Source organism: Eurytemora carolleeae, unplaced genomic scaffold, assembly GCF_000591075.1.
Source record: "Eurytemora carolleeae unplaced genomic scaffold, Eaff_2.0 scaffold1199, whole genome shotgun sequence".
Taxonomy (NCBI): domain Eukaryota; kingdom Metazoa; phylum Arthropoda; class Copepoda; order Calanoida; family Temoridae; genus Eurytemora; species Eurytemora carolleeae.
The window spans coordinates 12957-40652 of record NW_019397084.1 but is presented as its reverse complement, the minus strand read 5'-3'; the positions used below and the strand labels follow the sequence as shown (position 1 = coordinate 40652).

Sequence of the window (27696 nt, the reverse complement as noted above, 5' to 3'; positions counted from 1 at the left end):
CTATACTGTAGGTAAGTAAAAAGTTGGATCCCTGTTCAATATCAGGAAAATTTTAAATAATTCTCACGCTAAACTGTCAGAAGATATTATAGGAACTAAAATTTTGTTCCTATAATATCAAAAGCATTTGAAGGTACTGGTACAGGATATTATGAACAGAGCGTTTTATAAACTTTTAACATATGTTTATAGTGTGGAACAATATTATCGTAATTTTATCAAAATTGACTTAATATAAAAGTTCGAACGCTTCTAATAATTTCGATATTTTGATCAAAATGTTAGAGTTTACTGTACAACGTGTATATTGTATACAGAAAATCAGAGAAAAAAGATTTTATTTTCTTCATTTAGCTTAATCAAAAAGTAATGATAAAAATCATTAAATCTGTTTTTGTTTTTGTTTTTTAATAATTATCGAACAAAAGCAGTAATTACTTGCCTTTTCCATGAAGAAGATTATCAATTTTCTATAAATCCATATCTATACTATTTCTTTTCATCAATAATAATACATTAAAGGGAGTGACCGGCTATGTAAGGCAGTTGAACTGAGGACGCAGTGTTGTGGAAAACTTCTTTAGGATTCATTTGAGACATATTTTACTTTTTAAAGATCTGTAAATCCTGAGTTTGAGCGCAAATTCGACGTTCAAAACTCATGATTTGGGGGTGGATACGCTTTCAGAATTAGTTTTTTTAAAATTATTAATTCACGACGTCATAAAATGTAAAAATATTCTACAATAAACTACAGACGTCATGTTTAGGAACATTTTGAGAAAATAAAAATTAATCTTATCATCGAAAATAAGAAATCTTGTTCAATTATTAGTCTATATTATCTCATTATTCTGGTTTCTCGTTTTTCACAAAGATGTTCGCAGATTTCTATAATTATTATTGAAAAGACGACATTTAAAGAATTTGAAGAAATCTGCGAATAAATTCAAAGAAAATTAGAAATTCAATATAATAATGAAAACGAAATAATCAATTTTAGAATGGATTTATTGACAAATTTCTTTTGTGAAATATGTTCCTAGCCATCTTATTAGATTACTGTATAAGCTTTACTTTATTTTTCGTTGTCGTTATTTAAGAATTTAAAAAAAACTAATTCTGAAAGCGTATCCACCCCCAAATCAGTTGTTTTGAACGTCGAATTTGCGCTCAAACTCAGGATTTACAGATCTTTAAAAAGTGAAATATGTCACAAATGAATCCTAAAGAAGTTTTCGACAACACTGCATACTCAGTTCAATTACCTTACATAGCCGGTCACTCCCTTTAAAGGGGCTCCATGCCAAATTTCAAATGATCCTTCATGCAAATTCCCGATTTACAATGAAACCTTTATCTCATCTAAAAAGTGGAAGATAAAGTCGATTTCCAGGCTTAAAGGGGTTAAATTCTAATCATTTCTATATTTTTTCCTGCAGTAGAAATGCGCAAGTCACTTGTAGAGAACCACAATTTAAAAAAAAATCTGTTTTTAAAATTTTAAACTTTGATATCTAACTCATACGAAGCTTTTAAGGGTACCGTTGTTAATCGGGCATTGCTGCCATCTTTGCCATCTATGAATTCTGTTATATCAAATACTATAATTTTAAAATACTAAATATCAGATTGCAAAGATTTAGGGACTCGAAAAATGGAAACATCTCATTTCCTTATAAATGTGTTATCAATATACGCTGATTTGGTCCTTGCCCCAGAAAGCCGTCACATTTGATCCCAATTTAACCATTCAAACATACATTTTTGGTTTGTTTCTTTCATAGCTTTTTGTCAGAGAATATGCTTTGAACGAAAAAATTGAAAATGAAAATACTGCAAGATAAAGATAGTTGAATTACAGACTATCAAAAGATTAAATAAAAATTGAAATTCAAATCACATCATACCGTTTTAATTGCCAAAACATCAAAAAGATTTTTTTTCACTTCACACAGTATCGCTCTTAAATTGTGCCGTCCTTTACCTTACGTCAAACTAAAGTACCTTCCACGTAAAACTGAATTCTTATATGTTTTTGATTACGCTTGTTGAAAATCTTTTTCTTGTTGTATACATTGTATAACGAACACAAAAAAGTTTGCGAATTTTAATCAAAAATTAATTGAAATCGAATTTTGTTTGAGGCTAATTTTTAAAATTTTGATCATCCACAAACCTTCCCTAAGGTCACGTAAGGTCCCACAATAAAATGCGGGCCCGCTCGGTTTAGCAGTTTTGGCGTTTATTGGATACAAAAAAAACAGATAAGAAAAATATATTTATTGAAGATCAATATAGATTTAGGGGGGGGGGGTGACAGCAGCAAAGGATTAAGGGAACTTTGCCATGTCCTATATCCTTCTCCCTCTCTGATAGATGGATCTTTTCTCTGAGATATCTCGCAACAGACTAAACTTTATTCTCCAACTCAGATCTTGATAGATAGATAAATACAACCGTGGAATAGAGACAGAGATAAAAATTTGGATGATAAGATAAAGCGTGATCCTCTTTTCCATCGACAATTTGAACTTTTTGGCTGACCTAGGTACAAGCTTTTTTCGCTCATACATTTGGTCATACTGTAACATAATCGAAAAATTTTAAAACAGATGAAAAAAGAAAAAGGTTTATCAATCAAGAGATTTCTCAAAAGACTCTCAGGAGGCTTGAAGAAGATTAAAACAAACAAACATAATTAAAAATAAACAAACAATCTCTTGACAAATGCAAACAAATGTACTGCAGAATTACCAGTTTTTATTTTATTAAACATGCCCTGGTGCAAAGATAAATGTGAAAACAACATTTATCTAATTGTGTGAAGGGAAGTCTACGATGGTTTATGATGCTCTTAAAAAAAAACTCCGGAGAGGTTTACATAACCAAATTAGATAGAATCTTTATCTCTTTACTTGCAGTCATCCCCCCCCCCCCCCCCCCTGTGCAAACATCAGCCCCTGAAGTTGAGGTAAAAAACAATAAAAATAGAAATACTGAAAGTTTCAGGTTTTTCAAGTTTGTTAAATTTCTGTTTTTATTTTTCGAAGGAAAAACTTTCTCAGAAAACGCAAAAATAAATTTTTGAACGCAAGCAGTTTTTGTTTGAAGCCGTTGCCATTTTTAAAGTTTTAAATTCATGACCTTTCCTTCAGTCCTAAGTCGGGATTTTACATTATAGCTTCCCAACAAGCAGGACATTTTTCTTTATCAAAGTAATTTTCATATTAGTCCTACTCACTCTATCCCCGTAGTAAATTTGAATTCGAACAGGACCTGCCCAGTTTGTACCGGCCTGGCTGATAACAGCGTGTACTGACCCGATCCTATGGTACAGGGTGTCCCACGAGACATGACAGAATGCAGGACGACTTGAATGTCGTCTTGATTTTTGATATAATTTGCTGCGTTTATTTGTCAATCTAATTTTAGAAGTAAATTTCTAGAGATAATAATCACAAAATTTCCCTAGTCCTGCCATTTCCAAAATGTGGTCTGTTTTCTTGTGCTTTCAATATTGCCCGAGATATGAAGAATTTCGTTTAGATGTCGACAATTTTGCTTTTATTTAACAAAATTGAAATCTGAACCAAACTCTTTATATCTCCGGTAACATTGAAAGCACAAAAAACGCAGACCTCTTTTTGGAAATGCCAGGGCTAGGAGAATTATGTGATAATTGTTTCAAGAATCATACATGTTAAAGTAGATAGAAGACTAAATGTCACAAATAAATTCAAATACCAAAGACGACTTTCTATTGTCATGTTTCGTGGGACACCCTGTATATTCTGTACAGTATGTCTCCCTAACCAGACTAACATACGACAGGGGTCAATTTTCTTGGCATAGTCCCGTGCGAGGGCTAACTATGACAACTCCCATGGCGCGTTCAGACTTTTAACAGTACCCGGCCTAATCATAGGCCTATTTGACCGACCCCACTGGCTTAGTCTACCGTGTACTATTCACATTAATTTTAGTTTGAAATCTCCTCTTTTTTAATTCAACTCATTTTACTAAAGAAGTTTTGATGAAATAATATAAATTTAAATACAACCAAAATAATTTGATCTATTTACTCTTTGCGTAAAAGAACATAAAAGATGAGGAATTACAAGGTTTCAAAGGCGCACAAGTGATGCCACATAAAATGAAGATCTCGCTTATGTTGAAGTTATAGTGTATTCAGTGTGGAATTTCATCATTTATAGAATCTGTCTTTAAGTTGATCAAAAAAAAAGATATATACTTGTATCCTTTATTAGGTATTAAAGATCAAAGACGCTTTACGGTTATCATTAAATTTCCATGTTTACTGGTAATTCTGTAGGCTTTGCTACATTTTATAGTGTATTTAATTTCAGTTAAATACTTACAAAAATATTTTGGAATAACTATTAAATACTAAAAACACATTAAGGACAAAAGCACTGATCAATTCTATTGAGATAGAAGGAGAATCCCCCTTTGATGTAGAACTGATACAAGTTTCAAAACTAAAATTAAGCAATGGTTTAAAGGGAATGTGTATTTGAAAAAAGTCTAAGACATAACGAAAATCTGTAAACCTTTTTCTAATCAATATTTTAAAAAATTAGGTTGTTTCTCAGCTTGTTTGTACTATATCATTTCTGGGCCAGAAAGGAATTGAGTCTTTGGAACAAAATCAAATATTTAAACCTCAATATCTTAAGAACTCCATGTTGTAAACCTTTGATATTTCAAACTCAGATTATTTGATCTAACAGAATTCACAGTTTAAAATATCTAAGGTCTGCAACATTTGGTTCCAAAGATAATGTGATTAGAAAATCAGAGTTTGTGGCAAAGACTCAATAACTTCATGGAGAAATCACAGTTGAAAACTTTCAATTTTTTTAGACAGAGCCTTAAGTGGTACAGTTTTGAATCGGACAAATACCGCTTTTTTATAATTTAAAATATATTTTTTATGTATTTCACCTTGAATAATCAAGCTCACTTTGTGCACAGTAATGGTATCTAAACACATTTTTATATTTCAAGAAGAGTCTGTTCAATTTTAAATTTTTTTTTTAATCATGTTCCTCACTTCCAGTCAATGAAATTTAGCATGTTATAGTTCTTTGAAAAGCCTTAAAGAAAAGAAAGCAGACAGTTTAGCAATTGAAAATGTTGCCCAATTTTTTCTAAAAACTGGATTTTGCAGTAAATTTTTTGATTTTTGCAAATTTTTTTAAAATCAGATTATTGAAGTAGAGTCTACTGACTTTCCTAAAATGTATTAAATGTTATTGATTTGTATCACAAATCATAACTTTAACTCAATTATGTTAAGGTACCAAAAAGAATAAAAGTGCAATAAAACTTAAACATTACCGTCTGCAGGTTGCATCACAGTTTTCCTCTGCATCCTAGGAAACCAGTAATTGATAATGTTTGTTAGAAAAATGCGTTAGAAAAATGCTAAGTAGAGTTTTAAGTTAGCGGGTACTTTTAAATCTGCAAAGAAAAATGAAACTGCTTGACAATACACATTAAAAAATTACCAAGGTATGTATTAAAAAAACAATTATTTTAATATCGTTTTAGTAAGAAAAAGGTTGATATTTTTTTTTTGATTTAATTTGATTTTATGAGGGAAATGTTTGGCACAATTTAAATAGTTTGAGAGGTAAGCTAAATTGTTTGATATAATAGGAAAATATTCATTTTTTTGAAAGGAAAAGGACGATTTGTCACATTTTTAAAAGTTTTAAGAGGTAAGAAGGGACTGTGTGACACACAGGAAAGTTCAAGAGATAAAATAAACCAATTGAAACATTCGAAAGTCTGAGAGGTAAAAAATAATTCTTAAATTATATCCAGAGGGACCAATAAAACATGGACCAGAAATTACAGGCTACTGGTAAAAACATTACCTATAAAAAGTTCAAAGAATACTTAAATGTGTTCTTCATATTCCACAGTTAAATGGGTCCCAATGAAGATAAATTACAAAATAAAAAAAAAATTTAAAATCAAAAGTTTTTACCTTTTCTGATTCAAACATGACAGTATTGAGGGAATAGTATTGGTTAAACAGCTTGTCATCAGTTTTCATCTAAACGTTGTCAGCTGGTTTATAAAGCTTGGCAAGGTTTTTTCAATTTTGATTAACATAGTTTTCGTAATTCTTTAATTACTCAGATGAAATTCCATTAATGAGATTTTCACATTTGCTTTCTTTCTTTCCAGTCAGAGTTATTTAAAAAAAAAATATTTTAACCCTAAACGCCAAACAGCAAACCCCCCCCCCCCCCAACCTTGTATTTTTTTTGTCCTAGCACTCTCATTTTTGACACTCCGAGAAATTTTGTGACTTTTAATGAATAGTAATTTAAAGGATTTTTTGTTAAGAAAATATTTATTTTAAATTCATAGGGCAGAAAAAAAGTCCGGTCTTTGATAAAAAAATCTAAAATAGTTAACTTTTTTGTGACTAAATTTACAGATCGAAACACTATATTTTTTAAAAGCCCTTGAAAAATGCATGTGTCACACTTTGATACTTGTTTAAATCAAAAAAATATTTTTTAGGCATTTTTTTTAACCCTTCATAGAACCCAGACTATTGAAGTTTTCGGCTAATTTTTTTTCTTTGAGCTAGCCTTGAAAATTTGCCTTTATAGGGTTACGATAAAAAATCAACTTTAATATGCTTGTTTATAGAACAAATTTTTAAGGGTAGGTCATTTTTAAATAAAAGTATTCACAACTCACCCTTTCAAGTAAAGAAGCAACACTGAGGGCAGATAAATCACTGGTAAATATTTATATTATTAATTAAAATCAAGCAAATTTTGATTATTTTAATTTACATTAACATGCTATTACTGTCATCATCATTATTTGCAACTTTTAGAAGTTTGCTTTAAATGCATATTTATATTTTTATCATGAAAAAAAAAACATAATTTTTTAAGCAATTTAATGTTTTTGATTTTTTAATCTTATGAATTGGAAACAGTTAATACAGAAAAAAAACCACCATATTTAATGAAACGCGAGAAATGAATTAATCTCTATTGTTTGTTTCCCCCAGATTTACTTATTTTAACCTCTATTTCATTTATAATTTTCTCATACAATTTTTTAGAAATCTCTGTATACGTACAAGGATAGGTATTCATATCGTTGAAACGTTTTTGAAAAATCTACATTTTTAAGGAATTTTTTAAATATTGACAGACAACTAATCTTTTTTGGGTTCATCATCATTTGAGGTCACTTTATTTGGTTAAACCCATTCGACGTTTATTTAAATTTAACATACAAAACAACAGACAATCAAAAAGCCCTCAGACGTTCAGGGTGAGTTGTTCAAACAATTCCACATAGATCCATACTCAGGAAAGGCTTATGATATTTTCCTGTGGGGGGGGGGGAGGGGGGTAATTGAAATAAATTGTGCTCCAAGTGCGCCGGATTCCCCCCCTGGCAAAAAATCCCCCAACCCCATGGAATGTTGTACAGGGAATTGGATCAATTTAATGTCGAAATCAAGACCAGCTGGGGAAGGGGGAGGTGGAAGGTGGAAAATGCTTTGGTAAAGTTTGGATTTTTATAAAAAATCTAAATTTTGAGCTAACTGCAGGCAATCTCCTATTTAAATTCAAAATTAAAGGCCTTCTCTCTCTTCTTGCGCGCCTAATTTTACCAGGGGGTTGGGGGGCATTCCACCAATTTTTTAGAGAGGGTATTTCCCCCCAAATTTTGCAGGAGGATGGGGGGGGGGGTGATGTCCCCTCTCCTCCCCCATAAGCCGCCTATCAACTATGAAATACCTATTTTCAAGTAGAAATTGGCAAACTTCTCATCGATTGCTTAATAGCATACAACTTTGGATCACTGGGACAGACAATCAAAGTATGTATAAAGACTAAATAGATGTTGCTTGTTTTTCAGCACTTTTATTATACGTGAATTGTGCAAACACGATCCATATTTTGCAAACTCCCCTAACCCCCATGCAAGGACCGTGAATCTATATTTAGTATTCAGGTTAGGAAACTTTTTCAATTTTCACTTTGTCTATTTTTATAAAGTATATGCAAAAAGTTTAAGACAACTCTGGAGGATAAGGGACTCGGAAATAATTATTTTTATATCCTTTTATAATTGTTGCAGTTTAGAAAAAGTAATAGATCTATACATAAATTTGAAGAAATAGCGCAGGGGTCTGGAAAAAATGGCTGTTGGACAACGTTCAATCAAATTGTAAAAGGATTAGAACGATATATGAAAGGATATATCAATCATTATAAAATTGATTAGAGCTTTATTTGTGTCATTTCCCAAAACCCATTCCATGAAGAAACAGTCGATACAATTTTAAATGACCCTTTTATTTAGAAAGGGATATGGCCGATTCCCATGGCTGAACTTTAGCAAAAATGATGATGATATTCTTATTTTTAATCTTAAAATAAAAAGAAAAAAAGTGATCTGCGAAATTGCAGCAAAGAAATTGTGTAACACTTTTTCAGAGAAAAAACAACACCGATCTTTTTAAAGATTGTTCATATGAATTGGTTTAAATGGTACCGTTGTAAATCTGGCATGCATCTCTTTAAATTGGGGGTCACTTTAATTATCGTTGACAGTTCCTTTAAACCTGATATTGTAGAAGTCCAGGAATGAATACTCAAGCTCCCAGTGAGCTTTTCCAATCTCATTTGCCTTTGTCAATTGTTTAATTATATTTGCAATTAATTATCGACGAAGTATGGATGTCACAGTTCAAATTTCGAAGGCCAGCTCATTAAAACAAATTATATATCTTTAAATTGAAAGGGAAGGTTTAACAAATTTGCATGTTATTAATTTGGATGAAAGTGTACAAAATAGTTCTCTGAATTTGTAAGTCTAGCTTATTTTTGAATGTGCTGGACCTAAATAATTGGGAAATTGTCACTTGGGAAGTCGCCCCTGGAAAAATGCCTTTGGTAAAGTATCTAACACCCTTGAGACGACCCAGTCCAGTTTACACCTAGATGCAGGCCCGGCCAGGGTTCAACCGATTCTGTAACTTTAAATTAAATGAATAGGTTTAATAAATTAGCTGATCATCCGGTATAAAAGTGTACAAAAAATGCATCGAATTTGGCTAGTACTTAAAAATTCCAAAAATTAAAAAAAGTTTGTCGTAAAAATGTTAAAAGGAAAATTCCTAAGTTGCTTTTTCCAGAATTTCTAATTAATGCTAAAGGTTTCAAACAAAATTTAATTTTGTAATTCCAGAATTTGTCAACATCCTTTATAAATGTTAAAACCTTGTCGGTAAAAATGCTGGGAAAAAAATAGAAAAAGCTATAGAAAAACTCCTGATTATGTCTTTTTACTAAATAAACGAGTTAAAACTTAAAAGTTGTTTCAATCATAATAACTTAGAAAGATTGAAGCTGTGTAATATAAAGATATTGGATTTCACAAAACACTGAATAGATAATATTCAAGACCTTAGAAAACTTGCAAGATTATTTTCAGATTTGATTAAAAATCTTCCTCATTGTTGCCCTAATAAAAATTTAAATACTACCATTGTGAATCTAAAATTTTACTTGGAGTTCTTTATTTTTTAACATGTAAATTTCAACTTTCTTTCAAGGCTAATTTTTATTTTTACTTTTCTTCTATGTTGCACGTCTAACGGATGTTTTTCTTCAAGAAGAATTTAATAATTTTTTAGATTAAACATTCCTGGGTGAGGTTCAGATAAAACTGAGAGAAGTCCAGAACCTGAATTAAAATAATTTCACTCTTAGAATTAAAAAAAAGAACTGAGTTGGAGCCATAAAACATTAAATTAAGTCGTTTTTATTTTGTCTCTTCCACTTTAGTATTTATTCACTAAGACAAAATTATAGGGATTAGTAAATCGAATTTTGTGTTTAGAACACAGTTCCTACGTAAAAAAATGAGTGCTCGCCACAAACTCTAATTTTCTAACCGCTGTATCTTAGATATTTCAAATTTAGAGTAATTAATCTAACAACTTTCAAAAATTTTTGAAATTAACCCTATCTCTGCTGGGGTACTTGAAATTGAAATTGACCCCCCCCCCCCCTCTAAATCCCATGTTTGATGTCCAAATATGACAAATGATACATCACTGGAAAGCCCTTGTGCTCTACTTTTAGAATTGAATTTTTTATCGCAAAATCCAGTTATATAATATGTTTGCAAAAAAAAATTTTCCAAAAAATGAAAAATTATACAATTTTGAAAATGTGCAAATTTCCTTAGACATGTTTTTTTCGCAAAACTTGTGCAATTTGTTTCCTTATGTCAAAGGATTTCCAAAAAGCTAAATTTTATCAAAATCTGACAAGTGGAAGTGGGTCAAAACAAAGATTTAGTTTGTTACAGGAAAAAGCAGTGATTTAGACAGTGTGCCTGAGGACTCAGGCAGTTAGTATTAAAGCCTGGTTTTAGCCCTAAAGGGAGGGCTTTGGGTATGTAGGAAAAGTCAGAAAATTTCAACAGCCTCAGACCAATGCTTTTTGAGTTATGTAAAAAAAACTACAGGAAGGGGGGGTCAAATTGCCCCCACCCCTCAGCAGGAATAGGGTCAAAGGTATAATACGTTAGGTAGCAAAAGTTGTAGGAAGTAGGAAGTACAAAATCTATCAAGACTTCACTCTTAAAATTAAAAAAGACTCTGAGTTTTGCCATCAAACTCAAATTTTCTGATCCGAATTAAAATTTTGAAAGATTAAAGGCCTGCAATATCTGGTTGCTGGTATGTAGGGTACAAAAATCGGAGTTGTGGAGAGAACTCAGTTCCTTTGTAGAAAAACTGAACGCTCATCACAAACTCTAATTTCTAATCTTTGTATCTTTAGAACCTTTAATATTTCAAACTTAAAATAATTTAACTAAAAAAACTCATAGATTTAAATATTAAATGTCTACAACTAAACTTTAACTAGAAAGACTTTGATAACAAACTGGAAACAAGCTTACTGCATTAATATCGTTTTGTTTTGTATGCGTGAGCTTTTGCCCACAACCCTTAATTAAAATAAATTATTTTTTAAAGTTAAACATGTCTACAACATCGGGTAGTAAAGAATGCAAAATCAAAAATAAAAACTTCACATCACTTTTAGAATTCAAATTTGTCTAAAACACTTATAGTATGCTTTCAGCAAGATCCAATTGCAAAAATTTGAAATATCAAGGGTTTTACCAGTAGGCTGCCAAGATATAGTTATTGGAAAATAAGAGTTAAAGGCAATTATTTTTGCTTCTTTTGTCCATTAAAACCATTAAAAATTATAATAATTTATGTTCTTTAGGGTTTTCACACTTTTAAAACTTACTTTTAGTTAGTAAGATGTTTAATAAAAATGAATAAAAAAAAATAAAACAAAACTAAAATTAATAAAATTATTTGACTGATCAAAGAAATTTCTTAAACTTCTTTCAAAACTGATTCAGTCCTTTCTGAAAACTTGAGAAGTAATCAAAAAAGGTGAGTAAGGGGAATGTTTGAAAAATTTCTTATTTAAAAGTAAACTCACCCTTCCATCGTTTTTGCTGTATTTAAACAACCTTTAAAAGGCAAAATAATAAATAAGCCCAAATTTTTTAAAACTTTAATTTTTGAAAAGCCCTTTAAAATCTACACGGAAAGTGTCGTATATTTTTTGGTCAAAAACTATAAATTTATTCTTACATTTTTCAGTTTTTTCTATTGAAAAATCCGAAACTTAAAAACCAGCTTTATAACCTTTTATAAAAGTGATAGATAATTTCAAGTGACACTCCATTGACATGAGTGGCATGTTCAATTTGCAATGGTACCCTTCAAATTGTTGGCTGATCTGCAAAAAAAGGAATTTTTCTGAAGAGGTGACTTGCGCATTTCTTGCAATGGAGAAACTAGGTCACATAGACTCCCCAAAACTTTCTCTTTCATTTTCGTATTTTTTAACGTTTAATGATTTTTTTGGAATGTTTACTGACATTGTAAACACAATAATCCAATATAATAGGTATCCAATGTATCTTAAAAACAATGACGTCATATCATTTTTCAATATTCAGCAAATTCTAGAAATTCCTAATTAAAATATAAAGTTTAAGCTAATAGCAAGTACAAATTTGAAGACCACTTGAAATTAGAAAAATCTAAAAACTGACAGAAACGTTTTTAAAGACGTTTTATGTAAGTTATAATATTTCATATGTAATATTTATCCATCACTGTTCAGGAAAGATAAAACGGGTTCAATTTAAACCAATCTCCTGAATTTTAGTGTTAGTTTTCATAGCATAAAATTGAGGCGATAATTAAGTTAGGTTTGTGTTTTTGATAACTTATTCTTTTAGGCGAAGGTTGAAATGTACTTTACTAGAATTTTAGAACTTTTACAATATAGATTGGATGTATTTATTTTGCCCCTGAGTCCTGGATTATTCGCCCCTGTTTCAGGGGCTAGTGTAGAGTTCCAGGGAGTCAATCCAGGGGCAACAAGACCTACACTGATAGGGGTTCCATTTAGTCCTCGAAATACCTAAATATTAAAAGGGACTGAACTAAAAGGAGCTTAAAGATGAAATGAATGCTTTTAATTATTATTATAAAATGGTGAATTCCGGATTGATTAGGAAATATAAAGAATTACCACTTTTCAAGGCAGACAAATGGTGATATCTTTCTCATTGTACTTAAATAAAGGGTTAAAGGGTACTATACTGTTGTGAATTGAACATGACACTATTTTGATTAATCTACCGTCTGTTAGATGATTGATAATAATAATAATCAACAATAAATAATCTATTAATACAATTTTTTAAATAGATCAAAAGGCAACTAATAAACTTTACAAACAAGAAATATAAATATTAAGTAAAAATAGATAAAAAGTACAAGTTTTAATTGTTCTTTTTCACTTGAAAGGTACATCTATGTAATGAACATCAGCTTTGTTTTAATTATGAAGAAAAAGAAATCAAAAACCCCGTTCTTTTATGAGAAAATGACCATGATTTCAAAAGCAATTGTCTTTACTTTGAAACTGTCAGTATGATGATGGGCAAACAGCTGCAGTTCAATGATGTCCCAAAATTCTTCTATTATGTTCAGATACCTTAACAAAAAAGATGATAAATTGTGTGATTGGAGACCAGATTTAATGAATTTGCGGGGTCGCTGAACTACCTTTCGGTTCATCTATATATAGCGTTGGTAGTTTTTCTTTTTAGGTTAGGAGATAAAAGTTTATTGACCTATTATAGAAGCCGGATTTTTGCCGAGCGACGATAGCTACAAAAGGTTAAGAGCCGAGCGCCGTGGCTTACACTAGGGCCCGAGCACTGCGGTTTAAACTGAGTAGAGGGCAGAATGACACTGTTAGGGCAGACAATTATGGGGAAAACTGTCACGGGCTAGACAGGCTTGGGGGCCGAGCACCACAGATTTTTCCTTTATTTACAACTATATAAGAAAATAAAAATCAGATTCATTTTCTTTTTAAATACCTCTTGTTAAACCTCTCATACATCCAGTGGTACCCAGAATAATCAACTTCGGTCATTTTCTGGTAAAATCTAAAAATATTAAAATCTAAATACTCCACTAGTTATTCTGAATATTAAATCAATCTTGTCAAACTAAAGTAAATTGAATTGAAATATTTTATGTTTTCAATCATAACTTCTTTTTTTAAAGATCGAGGTATTAGGAAGAACAAAAATGTTTTAAATAACCGGCTAAATTAAAAACGTATTACTCTCCGGAAAATTTAAGCGGTGTTTAAACATAACTTAGCATTATCGAAGAATGCTGATTTTTTGCGGGTGAACACGTATTGTAACTGCAAAATTCAGTTTCAAAAAGATACGAGCAAAAACAAGTGCTTTTTTTACATTTCTTTCACTTTCAAGGCTCTTTTTGACATGAAATCCCTGAAAATTTATGCGCAAAGAGCCTTAAATCTTAGTGAGCGCGCACATTTTTGAAAATATTTGAGATTGTATGTTCTTTCAATTTTGACATCATTCCGTACAGAAGTAGTATGCAATATATTATATCAATCTAAACTTAAATTTAGGAAATGGGTCATCTTACCACAAATTTTACACGTCGTATGTCAATTTCTAGGCAATTGGGTACGAGAATTCTATTTCTTGGGTAAATATGTCGTTTGAGCACTCTGATCGGCGCGCTTTTGCCAGCTGGTACGTTTGGGGTCATATTACAATATATTTTTCTTGTTGTATGTCGATTGACAGGTTTTGAGAACGATGAATTCATTTCGGAGGTCAAAATAAATATTGGAGCGTTCTGACCGGCGCGCTAGCAGCTAGTTGTAATGTTATAGGTCAACATAGCACAGATTTGTTGGGTTCTATGTCGATTTAAAGGTATTTAGGAACTAGGAATTCATTCCCGAGAACAAAATTAGTATTGGGGAATTCTGACAGGCGCGCTAGTATGCAGTTGTTAACAAAATTATGGGTCGTTTTAGCACAAGGGTTTACATATTGTTTGTTGATTTAAATGAAATTGGGCACGAGGAATTCATTGCACGAGGTAAGAATATTGGAAGACAAATAACTGGAGCAGTGTAACCGGCGTGCTTGTAGACAGAACTTATGGTCCATCATACCACAGATTTTACATTTTGTGCGTCAATTTAAAGGTAATAGGCCATTTCCTTGGCCATTAAATCGTCAGAACACTCTGATAGGCGCACTAGCAGCTTGCCTTCTATCATCCTTCCATATGTGCGCGTTTTATATTTATGAAATCTTGACACCATTAAATGAACTTGAATATGTTTCTAGACACTGTATTATGTAATGCTTGAAAAGTTTTGCGCGTGCATTTTAGAAAATATGTGAGTTTTATGTTTTTTTTCAATTATGACCTAATTCTGTACTTAAGTAGTATTCGTAACATCAAACTACAGGTAAATTGAGAAGAGAGAATTAATTTCTGAGGTAAAAATAAATATTGTCACATTATGGGTCTCCTACCACAAATTTTGGATAAAAATGTTTTTTTTCACTCTGATCGGCACGCTAGTAGCCAGCTGTCGATTTAAGGAAAATTGAGCATGCTGAGTCCAATTCTTAGATTAAAAAAATATAAAGGCACTCTTATCAATGCGCTAGCAATCAGCAGTTACCTTGTCATCTTGCATCTTACATGTTTACGCCGATCTTAGGTACCTAGACCTAAGTATTCTATTTCTTGAGGATAAATTGCACTGATTGCTAGCTGCTAGCTAGAAGGTCAACTTATCATAGTTTGACATTTTAATTGATTCTGTTGCTAAAACTAACATAAAAATGCAAAAATGTGAAAAACACGAGCGCATTTACGGTAGGATGACCTGCTTGGTAACTCCAGTGCGCCTATCAAAGTGTTCTCACGATTTTCTAACCAAGGATATGGACAAATGGACAAATTGGGTCAACCCAAAATGTAACAGCTGACTAATAGCGCGCTGATCAGAGTGCTCAAAAGACATTTTTACCCAAGAAATAGAATCCCTGTGCCCAATTACCCAGAATCGACAGATGACATGTAATTTTTTGGTAAGATGACCCATAATAAAACATCTGGTTATTCGTGCGTCGGTCAGAACCCTCTAATGTCTATTTTAACCTCAGAAATGAATTCTTTTTTCAAAATTACCTGTTGTTTTTTGCAAAATTATTCAGAGATTACATGTCTTGAAGTTCAAATAAAAATTGAAAAACGTGAATAAAGTAGGGTTTTTTTTACCAAAAATCAAAAACAGCGCGGGCGCTTTTGCACGGATATTTTTGAAACTGAATTTTCAAGTTACAATACATATTTTTGAGTTCACATGCAACAGATCAGCCTCCTCCGACAATGATAAATGATGTTTAAACACTGTTTTGATTTTCCGGAGACTAATGCTTTGTGTGCCTAAAAGNATGTCGCATAAATTTGACTTTCTCATTTTTTATAGTTTTCAGTGCACATGGTATGTTATTGTTAATAACATTTGCAAAAAGTGACATAAGATTCATAACTGGAATATTTTTTTCGTGCAGAAAGAAACGATCTTAGGGAAAATTTGTAAAAAAAAACACAATTTTAGAAATAAAATTATAACTTTGTTTGAGTTGTAGTTATAAGTTTGCAGGAAGCTATAAATGTGACTTTAAAAATTATGTTAATTTCGAAATCTTGTTATTTCAAATGACATAGAAAATTTAAAGAACAGTTGAATCATACGAAGAAAAACAACTTTTTTATAAATAATTTTTTTTCTTTAAGAAAATTTTAATTGTTGATTTACCTTTCAAATTTCCCAGGTGGGATATGAGAGAATATAAGTACTCTTTCTTTATTCTCTCGAGCAGATTTTAATTCTTCTTCAAAATTTCTAAGCAAGAAAGATAATTTTTTGCTATCTGTGAGAATCATATAACTGTAAAATAGAAATACAAGATTTAGACAATATTAAGTGTTTTCGATGTTGTTACCATGCAAATAATTTTGCTATTGTAATTAAATAAATCAATAGTTAAGTGAAATGGTTTGCGAAAACAGCCAATATATATCATCGGAATTTTTAAAATCATAGCTTGAGTAGAAAAGTCGTCTTTCATTTCCAATCATATGAAATGATCAGCAGGATCTGGTATATTTGAAAACACTAACTTGAATTGATCAACAGGATCCGGTATATCATAATCCACTCACCTAAATTGACAACACGATCTGATACATAAGAGACCTGTCACACAACCTGATCAACAGGATCTGGCATATAAGAATCTACTCACCTAAATTGATCAGCGGGATCTGGAATATAAGACATAACTCACCTGAATTGATCAGCGGGATCAGGAATATAGACAACACTCACCTGAATTGATCAGCAGGATCTGGTTTATCAGAAACAAGATGATTGCTTTGATACCAGAGATTAGAGTTTAATCCAATTATTCTGCAGATCAACATTTGTATTCATATCAAAGTCCAATGTTTACACTAACATTTCGAAATGATTTTTGAAAATATCAGTTTTTTCGTAAATATTTACAAATTTTGAATAAATAATAGCTCTGCAACCTGATGGTTTAACCCTTTGATATTTCAACCTTAGAATTTTTCACCCAACATGAATCCACGATTTTGGAAACAAATTTCTTTTTAACTAAATCTTCATTATATAGAATAAAAGAGTTTTCCTAAGCTTAAAATCAATAATATTTGTATCTGGGCCGACAGAGAAATATCCTCCTGAAAAAGTTACATATTTCTGTACTAAAATAAATATTTTTTAAAATTCTATTTAGATAAAATTTAAAATCAAAATCCAATCGAGAAATGCGTTGATTCGGGTTGAAAACGAAAACTATCCTTCAAAAAAAAATTTTATATTTTTTTTCTATTTTATCCTACTTATTATTTTTGGAAGGTTCGTTGCCAAGTAGTTTAGCAGGATTTCTAAAGAAGAAGAAAAACGGATTTGTCCATCCTTAGATAGTGATGTTTTCTGTTGGTTTCTTATAGTAACTTTTTTTACCTTTATTATTTTTCAATTTCCAAATTGGTCATTATAGTGTAGAAAAGCAATTGTTTAAAAAAAATGGTAACTTCTAAACATTTGCTGTTCTAACATTATGCCCAATCTTGGCCATGACAGAAAATAAAGACAGAAAAACGAACTACAAAAACCTAAAAACGAATTTTTTAAAAAACGATCGTGTTTGGATCGTTTTTATTTGTTTAGATAAAAATATTGCTTATAGTAAAATAAAAACAAACCTTAGCTTATGCCAGTTTTGATATTTTAGAAGTTTTATTAAAAGTTTTCAAATCCAAGACTATTAACAACACTGTCCCTAGGCTCTATAAATAGGACCTTTTTGTTGAATATCTTGAAGTATTGAGGACTGGTTGAGACGCGGGAACTGTTCTAGAATATCTTTATACTTAGTATAGTAATCTTCTCCTTCCGGCATCTTAATACAAAATATTTTCTTATAATCGTAAAAATACGTATTAATGGGACTGTGCACGTATTTCCAATTAATCAACCATTTATAGATTCACAACAAATTAAATGTTTTTTTGTGGTTTCTTTTAAAAGAGACTTTTGGAATTTTGCTGCAAAAACAACGATAATATTTTTCACATTATTGATCAGATAAGAGTACTGTTATAATCATATTTTTCTCTTTTACAGAGTCAGTTTATCATCAGCGCTTTATTTAATTGACTTAAACATGAATGAATTATTGAAATAAAATAACTAAATGTAATATAAAAATAATTTCAAGAACAATATTTGATTAACTGTTTTGAATGAAAAAAAAAATGATTAAAGAAAAACCTGATTTTTTTCATGAACATCATGATTTCCCAGAACGGGAAATACAATTTTTCCTGTTGAGACCAACTGAAAAAGTCATTAAACACATAAACACAATTGAATTTAAAATGTCATCATAATATAATCTATTTACTTACTTTTAGCTTTTCTGATTGTTTGTGTTTGCGATGTAAAAGTCATATATATTTATTTAAAAACTTTAGATTTCTTAAATTTCTAAAAATCATTTATTGAAAACAGAAAAAAAATTCCTATACTGTTATCTTTTAAATGGCATATATTAGTAAAAGAAGAAAAAGCGTTCAAATTAAATACAATACAACAACACAATACGATGAAATACAATATTAACCTGTTTTACAATGAAATCTATTGAATCAAGAACCAATGTTTCATTAAAAAATGAATTTTCAGCATGAGCAGTGTTATCCCTGCAATTGTTAAATATTACTGAACTTTTTGTGTATGAAGTATTTTTCAAAATTAAAAATACCATACAATTATGTTTCTCATACTATTTTTATTGATTGTTAGTTATTTTAACATGCAGTGTATTTAAGTAAAAATTAAACAATGGCAATTTCATTGATTTTTATTAATTTAAATACAATGAATTGCAAAATTCTTCAGAACTTTCAGTTTTGTGTTTATAGAAACCCGTTTTCTTCGCAACATTAATTGACAACGATATATTTTTCAGAGGAAAATAATTTAAGAGTGAAATTCATTTTTATTTCTTTTAAATTTTAAAATCTTTTCATCTTTATGGTGATATTTCAAACTTTGACTATTTGATCCAGCATATTTTATACTTTGAACTATCAAGGGTTTGGATCATTACCACGTTATATTACTTTTCTCAATTGATTTCATTCCGTTTAGTAAATTAATGGATATTAATGAATTAAAAAGAATAAGTCTGACAGCTTTATGTAGACTTTTCCCAACCCTCTTCTCCAATGTGTTTTTTTCATCTTATCCAGACATGTTTTATCTAATAATTGTTTACCCGGTCCAAAAGATGAAACTTGAATTATCTTCTAGGTTGAACTTGGTTTCATTAAAATCTGTGATAAACTCCACAGCTGACTAAGAAATTTAACAAAAAAGTTTTAAAGTGAAGAAAAAAAATTTCTTAAAAAGATAATGAAAAAAATGAAACTCGGATTATCTTCTAGGTTAAACGTACTTGGTTTCATTAAACCCTGTGATAAACTCCACAGCTGACTAAGAAATTTAACAAAAAAGTTTAAAAGTTAAGAAAAAAAATTCTTAAAAGATAATAAATTTTTCGAATGTACTTTCGATAGCTTTTCTTGATTTTTGTATATAAAATGTAAATTATACATATGTACTTTTCGTGATTTTAATGTTATAAAACTTTTAAAAGTATTTTCGCATACATTTTCTTCACAGAAATTTCTCAGAAATCCAATCAGTGTTTAATCCGAGATGGGAGAATAGCTAATTAAACTTTTAGTTTCATAATTACGTAGAAACATCACAAAATATAAAAATTAAGTTGTGAAATAAAAATGAAACATCTTATTATTGGTCTTTTTTAATTTTTTTAGCGTTATACTAAATAAGATACGTTTTCGATTTCGTAAAAATATACTTTTTGAAAACAAACTTTGGCGTGCAGAGAACATAATTTCTCTTTTTCCATTTATTGCAGATAAAGTTATCGTTATCGCAAAAATTCCAAATCCCTAATTCTGTGCAACCTAATTGTGATAACCTTTGATATTAAAACTTTGACATGAACAGCAAAAATAATATTCTGAATTATATTCAAGGTCTAAAATATCAAGTCAAAGAGAGAGCTTGAGGACAAAAATCAGTTTCTTTGTCATTTATACGATGATACATTTAATATTTTTGGTTTTTTATATTCTTTGTACCTTTATGAGTGTATCTGGTGCATCACAATTATAATCTCCAAAAGTTCCTCTTTTCTCGGTCCAACATCCCTGGAATAATTGCATGTGCAATATTACAATAGTATAATTGCAGGAAAAGTTAATTGCCATGAGAGATAATTGCAATTTGCAATAGTTGATAATTGCCATAATACATAATTGCAATAAAACATAATTGCAATATTATATAAATGCAATAATACATAATTTTAGAAAATTGCAATAATAGATAGTTACAATGATTGATGATAGCAATAATAATAGATAATTGCAATTATCTCATTGAAACTCTAATTATTTGTAAATAAAAAAATGTCTTTTTTGTAAAAATATTTAAGAAAATCAAAGTTGGAATTTTCAACTCACATAACATTTTTCCAATTTAGTTTAAACTATGAAGAAAATGGTTTTTCTGGAAAGATTTAAAACTGCAATTTTAAATTGAATTTACAGTTTCTACACGAAACAGGGCCAACTAGCGTCTGAAATATTACATTGTCTTCAATTTTAAACATAAACTGTACTGCACTGAACTGTACTGTACTGTACTGTACTGTACTGTACTGTACTGTACTGTACTGTACAGTACTGTACTGCACTGTACTGTACTTTACTGTACTGTACTGTACTGTACTGTACTGTACTGTACTGTACTGTACTGTACTGTACTGTACTGCACTGTACTGTACTGTACTGTACTGTACTATGCTGCACTGTACTGTACTGTACTGTACTGTACTGTACTGTACTGTACTGTACTGTACTGTACTGTACTGTACTGTACTGTACTGTACTGTACTGTACTTTACTGTACTGTAATCTACTGTACTGTACTCTACGGTACTGTACCGTACTGTACTCTACTGTACTGTAATCTACAGTACTGTACTGTACTGTACTGCACTGTACTGTACTGTACTGTACTGTACTATGCTGCACTGTACTGTACTGTACTGTACTGCATTGTACTCTAACTGTACTGTACTCTATTTTACTGTACTGTATAGTACAGTAAAGTACAATACAGTACAGTGTATTTACAGTGCAGTACAGTTACAGTGAAGTACAGAAGAGTATAAAATGCAGTACACTACAGTATACAATGCAGTGAAGTACAGTACAGTATACAATGCAATACAGTATAGTGCAGTACATTACAGTATACAATGCAGTAAACTACATAAAAGACCAGTGTTGTTTTATATTTTCTCTCTTAGATTAAAATTTATACAAATGTTCAAACCCAAAAGAGGAATTCAGGAGTTTCCTTTAAAGATATGCTCTCTCAATTTCCGGCTTTGTGTACAGTATAAATAACTGTTTAGTGCTTAGGGTACATGCAAATTAAATGAAGAGTTTGAAGAGTTCTGGAAGAAAATAGTAGCATTTAGCATTTCCTCCGGAGGGCTGGAGGCCACAGGAGGGAAATTAATTTCCACTGGAGGAATTTGCTGCAAACTTTACAAGAAGGATGGTATTTAACACTCATGATTCTAATTACCTCACCGGAGGGATGTTAATGAACACTGAGGACACTAATTACTATCCCACTTCTGGAGTGATCATTATCCTTTTTGTTAGGTACAATCCCTCCGATGAAGTAATTCGTATTCTTCGTCTTATTTATGACTGAGTGGCAAATACCAAATCAAGTAACAATAAATAACAATAAATAACAATAAATAACAATAAATAACAATAAGTAACAATAAATAACAATAAGTAACAATAAATAACAATAAATAACAATAAATAACAATAAATAACAATAAATAACAATAAATAACAAGTATTGCTGCAAGGGAATGTAGAAGTAAATTCAGAGTTTCCGAGTTCTATTCATAGAGTGACACGTTCGATTCAAAACAATACCCAGAAAAGCTTTGCCGGATTAAGAGTGAATAAGATATCCATGGTTTCTTATTAAAAATTGGTTAACAGAAATAGCGGTTTCTTTATTAAAGTGACTTGCAGAATATTTTGTTACAGAAATAAATGAAGAAAATGTGAGAATTAAACAGTTTTCAATCCAGGAAACTAGGATACCTTCAATATTATAAATCAAACAAAGTTTTTAAAGTTGCCGTTTTGACGGGTCGCAAAAAATTACACCCATAGTCTGTTTGAGAGAGATGCGAAGCGCCTTGCCTCGATCTATATCTATATCTATATATGTTTAGATTGTTTAATTAGAAAAACAGACATATTTATACTCCAGACCGTCTGAACATTATCTAATTATTTTCCAATATTCAAATTGACGTTGGCTTTGTTTATGACTGATTTATATCATTTTCACATTTGTTGAGCTTTACGAAATATAATTTTTTAATGTAAAGAATAAATCTTTTAGTATAGCTACCTGAACTTTACAAATTATTATGTCAAAACAATGATTTAACATTTGATTGAAAAATACAGAAATAATTTAAAGACCATATGGATAAATAGAAAGATTGAAAATTAGAAAGATAGAATTATAAATAATTATATAAATAGATAGATAAATATAAGATAGAAATAAAGATACATAGAAAGATATACAAAAGATAGATATAATTTTTTTAATTTTAATTTTGATTTGTTGTGTTTATGGCATTTTTTAATCTGTCTTGAATTTCTGAATGTTCTAGATAAAATAATTGTAACAATCTCTCCTCTTAAAGATTAAATTACTTAAAATAGATTAAATATTTACAGAAAAAAAGCGTAAAGGAGAAAAATAATACCTGGTCATATTCACCCAGATAGTAATCTTTTTCATCTTGGAAACCAATATTTTTTTACAAATTCTGATTTTTTTTTAATTACCGAAACATCATCTTTTACCAGTAAAAAGCGAAATGTAAATCGTCTTTCTTTGTAATGAGTACCTGCTAATGTTACACCTCTAGAAATTACAATTAAAAATTACAATTACAATTACAATTAATAACGACTTTCATTGCGTGTTATTAACACGTTTCATGCTTCAGGCGGAAAAGGTCCGATCTTTGTGATATTACGACTTTGTGACCTTGTAACTCATCTAGTTTTCACAAAACTACATTTAGATCAAGCTTATAATGCAAGGAAAGTTAATTGCGGTCGCGTATAATCTGCGTACATATTGAAGCCAGTTCTCTCTGGGCGGAATTTGTAAACAAGAATAGATGCATCACTGTTCGTTTAGTATCCGAGGAGGTTAAAAGCATTAATTTTTGATAATTTTGATAATTGACATATTAGTTTCCTATGACCAGAATATTTCATTGATTTTTTATGTGAAAGATGGATCCCATGTCAGGCTTCGACATCCCTCTTGTGTTTACATTAGCACCCAGAGACAGTACACTGCAGTACAAAAGATGTGTACACTTCTTTGAATAACTTTCCTTGCAATACATCCTTGATTTAGATAAATATTAGAAATATAAAAACATTTTTGTTCGTCTCAACAGCTATTCAAAAAAGGAGTTATGTTTGAAAACCTGTAAGCTTTAAATCCAGAATGAAAATTACTCAAATTTGATGTGGCTTGAATATCACGAATTAAACTGTTACGCGACGAAATCGTCACTCTTTGAATTCCCTCGTCCCTGAGTTCTTCACGCAAAAGATGTGAAATCCCTGAAGTCCAGGGGTGGAAGTCTGAACTGCAGCGACCAGTTTTGATTTGTAAACTTTAGCTTACGTTATATACTGTATCCGCCATTTATCGTCAGTTAAACTTGATACAATTAGTATTGCCGATAATAATGTTTTGATCTGTTTACAGCATCACATTAAGGTATTAATTAGGCATTACTGCATTCTTTTTAATTGATAAATGAGCTTTGTATCCTTGTATTGCTTAAATTAAATCTGAATTTATCCATGTTATAGTTTATTGCATATTTTCGAGCTATTTAAAAGATTTTATTTCCACTAACCGATTTTGTGTATATATTTCTTTTTCTGCATTTTGTATTTTTTACAGTTATAAATAAGATTAATCGGGCAATTTTATTGAACCCATCTGGCGCTAATCAGAGCACATGAGTTATTTCGAGGAAGAGAGATCTGAGACTTAGTGCTGGTTCCATCAGACCTCATGGTAGATTATGACATGCTTGATACTCTAGGATATTTTAATCGGCCGGATTTGGTCGCAAAACATATTGTGAAACATATTGTTACAGCTTTTTTATTATTATCATATTACTATTATTATTCAGTTTCCATGAGCAAAGCTGTGTTTCCAAGCTGGGATTTATTTAAGCTTCTTTAAAAGTAGTAGATACATGGTCCACAAAGTGTTTCACATCACATGTTGCATACAAATATGAGCAAATTTTTCAAGCTTATTATAAATCCGAATTCAATTGTTTGCATAGGTAAAATCCTAAACAAACATTGCCGTATCATGTACATGTATTCACCTTAATCTACAGATTACAAATACAGTGATCTTTAAAGGGGATGTGGACGTTATTAAAGTACTTTTAAAAAGTTTGTCTGGTCAAGAATGAATAGGATGCCCGTGTTTTTATTTTTTAGAAATTAATCATGTTCAATTGTGTGTTCTTTAGAAAATTGACTTGCGGGTTTCTGCTGCAGAAATAATAGAGGAAATTTTAAGCTAGATAAACGTCTATATTTTTTAAAGGGTACCCTATAGAATCGGACATGCTCTCTTAAAATGGAGGTTTACAACAGTCCCTTTAAACTAATTTTATACTTTATAAATTGAACACTTGTCACTCTTGTTTTCTTTCTTTCTTTGTTTTCACTCTGTGCAAATTTTATTATATACCAAACTATTGGATCCCCTAGAATTTATAGTTTGATTTGTGATATATCACACGACCTTCCATAAGGAAACAATTTTGACTGGCCAAACAAAACCTTTTTTTTAGAAAAAGTTTTACAGTTTTAGGTAATTAGAAAGTGCATGAAATTGCTAGAAAAGCGGACACGAAGTGATCAAAAAGTTTAGTGAATCCACTCTTTAGCTGAATTTTTAATCTAAGCTTAGTATTCAATACTTGAGCTCAGTTTTTCAGTGTTAGTTATCAAATACAAATCTGAAATCTCATGCAAGTTGTTAAAATCTAGCCTCCGAAATATACCTAATCAGGAAATTAAATAAAATTGGTAATACAAAAAGTTTCAACGTAAATGTTAGCTTCAGTAAAAAGTTTAAATTTATAATTTCAAGGGATTATTTCCGACATTAGAACATGGGTTTACCAATCAAGGGATTGTTCCGGACATTAGAACAAGGGTTTACCAAACTCCCAATATAGCTCACCATGAACTTTATAAAAAAGAGCTGTATTATAGAAAAAAAAAATAAAAAACCTTGCAACCAAGCTAATTGCTAATTGTGTAACATTAAAATTATATGAGGTTGTAAAGTCGCGCCAATGATTCATATTAAATTTGACTGTGTTTGGGTCAGAATGAAAGTAAAAAAAATTATTTAAAAATGAGCACGCCATAGTCAAAATAACCGAATTAGGAAAAAATCATGGTTTGTTGTCATTTGCAGTTTGCACGTTAAAGAGCTTTTAAGATTTCAAAAATATTGTTCCTAGCTTTCTTCCATACCATGGGTCATGATGGAAATCTGTGATATGCCAAAAATAACCTGATATAAGAAGATTAAAGATTTTAATCCATTTTTTTGCAAACAAAAGTTTATAAGTACAGAGGGCAAAACTTTTGAATATTGCTAGGGTTTAGCAGCCGAACTTGATATCCAGCAGTGAAAAAAATACCTTAAATGGACGGTAAACTTTATTTTCAAGTGACACTCATCCTCAATGCAATACCAGTAGTTATGATATAATAAAGAATTAATTTTACGTGTGTAACATTTAATCCCTTGATATCGTTACAATCCCAGACATAAATCCAAGGGAAATCAAGATCAATCGTTGTCCCCCATCATTTGAGGGTTAATACAAGACTTCACTTTCATTCCCAGTACCAGTTCATAATTCACCCAAACCTCTCTTCTTGTGTATAATATCTATCTCTCAAGGTCTTTAATAAGTGGGTGGTTTAACATTACATATTTTATTGGTACAAATATATCTGTTAATATCTATTTACATTAAATCATATTCCATATATTTGTGGAGTCCCTCAGCGGTAAAGCAAGCCTCCACTAACTCTTATATGAGGAAGAGTCCCTCAGCAGTGAAGCAAGTCTCCCCTAACTCGTGTATATGAAGAGTCCCTCAGCCGTTAAGCAAGTCTCCACTAACTCCTATATAGGAAGANCTGAAGATATGATCATGTAGATATAATCATGTAAGTCCACATGCTGTAAGCCTTCTGAGAGCTGTCCATGAAGTGCCCGTCCCCTAGCCTTTGGTTGAACAAACGGAGCTTAACTCATACGTCTGTTCGGTTCAAAGGTCTAGGGTGCACTGTTGAATCTTAATGAATCAGTTCAGGTTAACTACTCCGCATTCATTAAAAGAACAAAGAGATAAAGGTGTGAGGCTGGGGGAGGTTTTTAGCATGAGTCACCTATACTTTAAATATTACACGTGTAATTTACTCTAGATTAACGAGATGCTGGTTGAATGGAAATAAAAAGATTTTGCATTGCTGAATGCCAAAAATTATACAAGCCAAAATGTCAGCAGAATTTAAAGGGGACTTGATAACTTTTACCTTAACTCTTTTCTATGATGTTTGCTTTTAGAATATCTTTAAAATGTGGGCTAGATTTTGTTAAAGACACTTTATATCTTTCTGCAGTTATGAATAAATAAAATAATAAAAAATCAACATTTTAGACAAATTGTAGAAATATGTTTACCAATATCTGTAGATTTTACAGCAAATCCTGAAAAATAAAAAAAACCTTTTTTATTTTTTAATAAAATGTAAAAATAAAGTAAAGCAACTGAACACTTGTCAAAAACAGTTTGGAAATTATTTTGGTAAATGTTTTGAGAATCATACATTTTAAAATAGTTTGACAACTGAATGTCACAAATAAATTCCTAGATCAAAGACGACTTTCAAGCGTCTTGCTACTGTCATGTTTCGTGGAACATCCTGTATATACAACTTCAGGTTAATTGCTAAGATATAGGAATAGAATATTATAATTTGTTGTAAGTTTTCTGTTTAGTTACTTGATATCAAAATATGTCACAGTGATCCAAAAGATGGTTGCAAGCTTTTACGCAAAAAGCGAGGGGAATTTTCCCAATTTAATTCTTAAAACTAACGCTAAAAATAAATGCTTTAAAGTTCTATTATGAACATGTCTAAAAGATAGAAAATTTAAATCTAAGGCAAAAGCGTTGCGTTACTTGAAAGTAGACCCATTCTTAAAAATATGTGCAACTTTTCATAACAGTCTGGATCTATGTAAGGTTTCTTTATATTTTCCTTTATTTGGACGAAGAAGATGAAGAAGAAGAAAG

At 30.7% G+C, this 27696-nt stretch overlaps 1 protein-coding gene across 1 annotated transcript; it reads right to left on the bottom strand.

The window, feature by feature from the left end:
* Positions 1-3947: 3947 nt before the first annotated feature.
* On the bottom strand, positions 3948-27696 carry LOC111711718 (acid sphingomyelinase-like phosphodiesterase 3b). Its single transcript, XM_023486140.1, has 23 exons — positions 27662-27696; positions 27081-27107; positions 25839-25895; positions 23014-23048; positions 20267-20335; positions 19372-19451; positions 18715-18793; positions 18363-18428; positions 17892-17991; positions 17215-17266; positions 16890-16970; positions 16317-16403; positions 13519-13587; positions 13049-13127; positions 12436-12548; positions 11553-11583; positions 9727-9765; positions 8642-8706; positions 6748-6787; positions 6020-6088; positions 5365-5399; positions 4969-5007; positions 3948-4502 (listed from the first exon to the last, which is right to left on the bottom strand). Exons 9-23 carry the CDS (start codon positions 17989-17991, stop codon positions 4379-4381), a joined length of 1023 nt encoding a protein of 340 aa, XP_023341908.1. The 5' UTR covers positions 18363-18428; positions 18715-18793; positions 19372-19451; positions 20267-20335; positions 23014-23048; positions 25839-25895; positions 27081-27107; positions 27662-27696; the 3' UTR covers positions 3948-4378.

Excerpts from the sequence above, each read along its gene's own strand:
- LOC111711718 (XM_023486140.1), bottom strand. The coding sequence starts at position 17,991 with ATGCCGGAAGGAGAAGATTACTATACTAAGTATAAAGATATTCTAGAA. Across the intron at positions 13,588-16,316 it reads CCACCTGGGAAATTTGAAAG|ATTTTACCAGAAAATGACCG; the intron begins GTAAATCAACAA and ends TAATATTTTTAG. Across the intron at positions 6,089-6,747 it reads TTGCTTCTTTACTTGAAAGG|ATGAAAACTGATGACAAGCT; the intron begins GTGAGTTGTGAA and ends GACAACGTTTAG.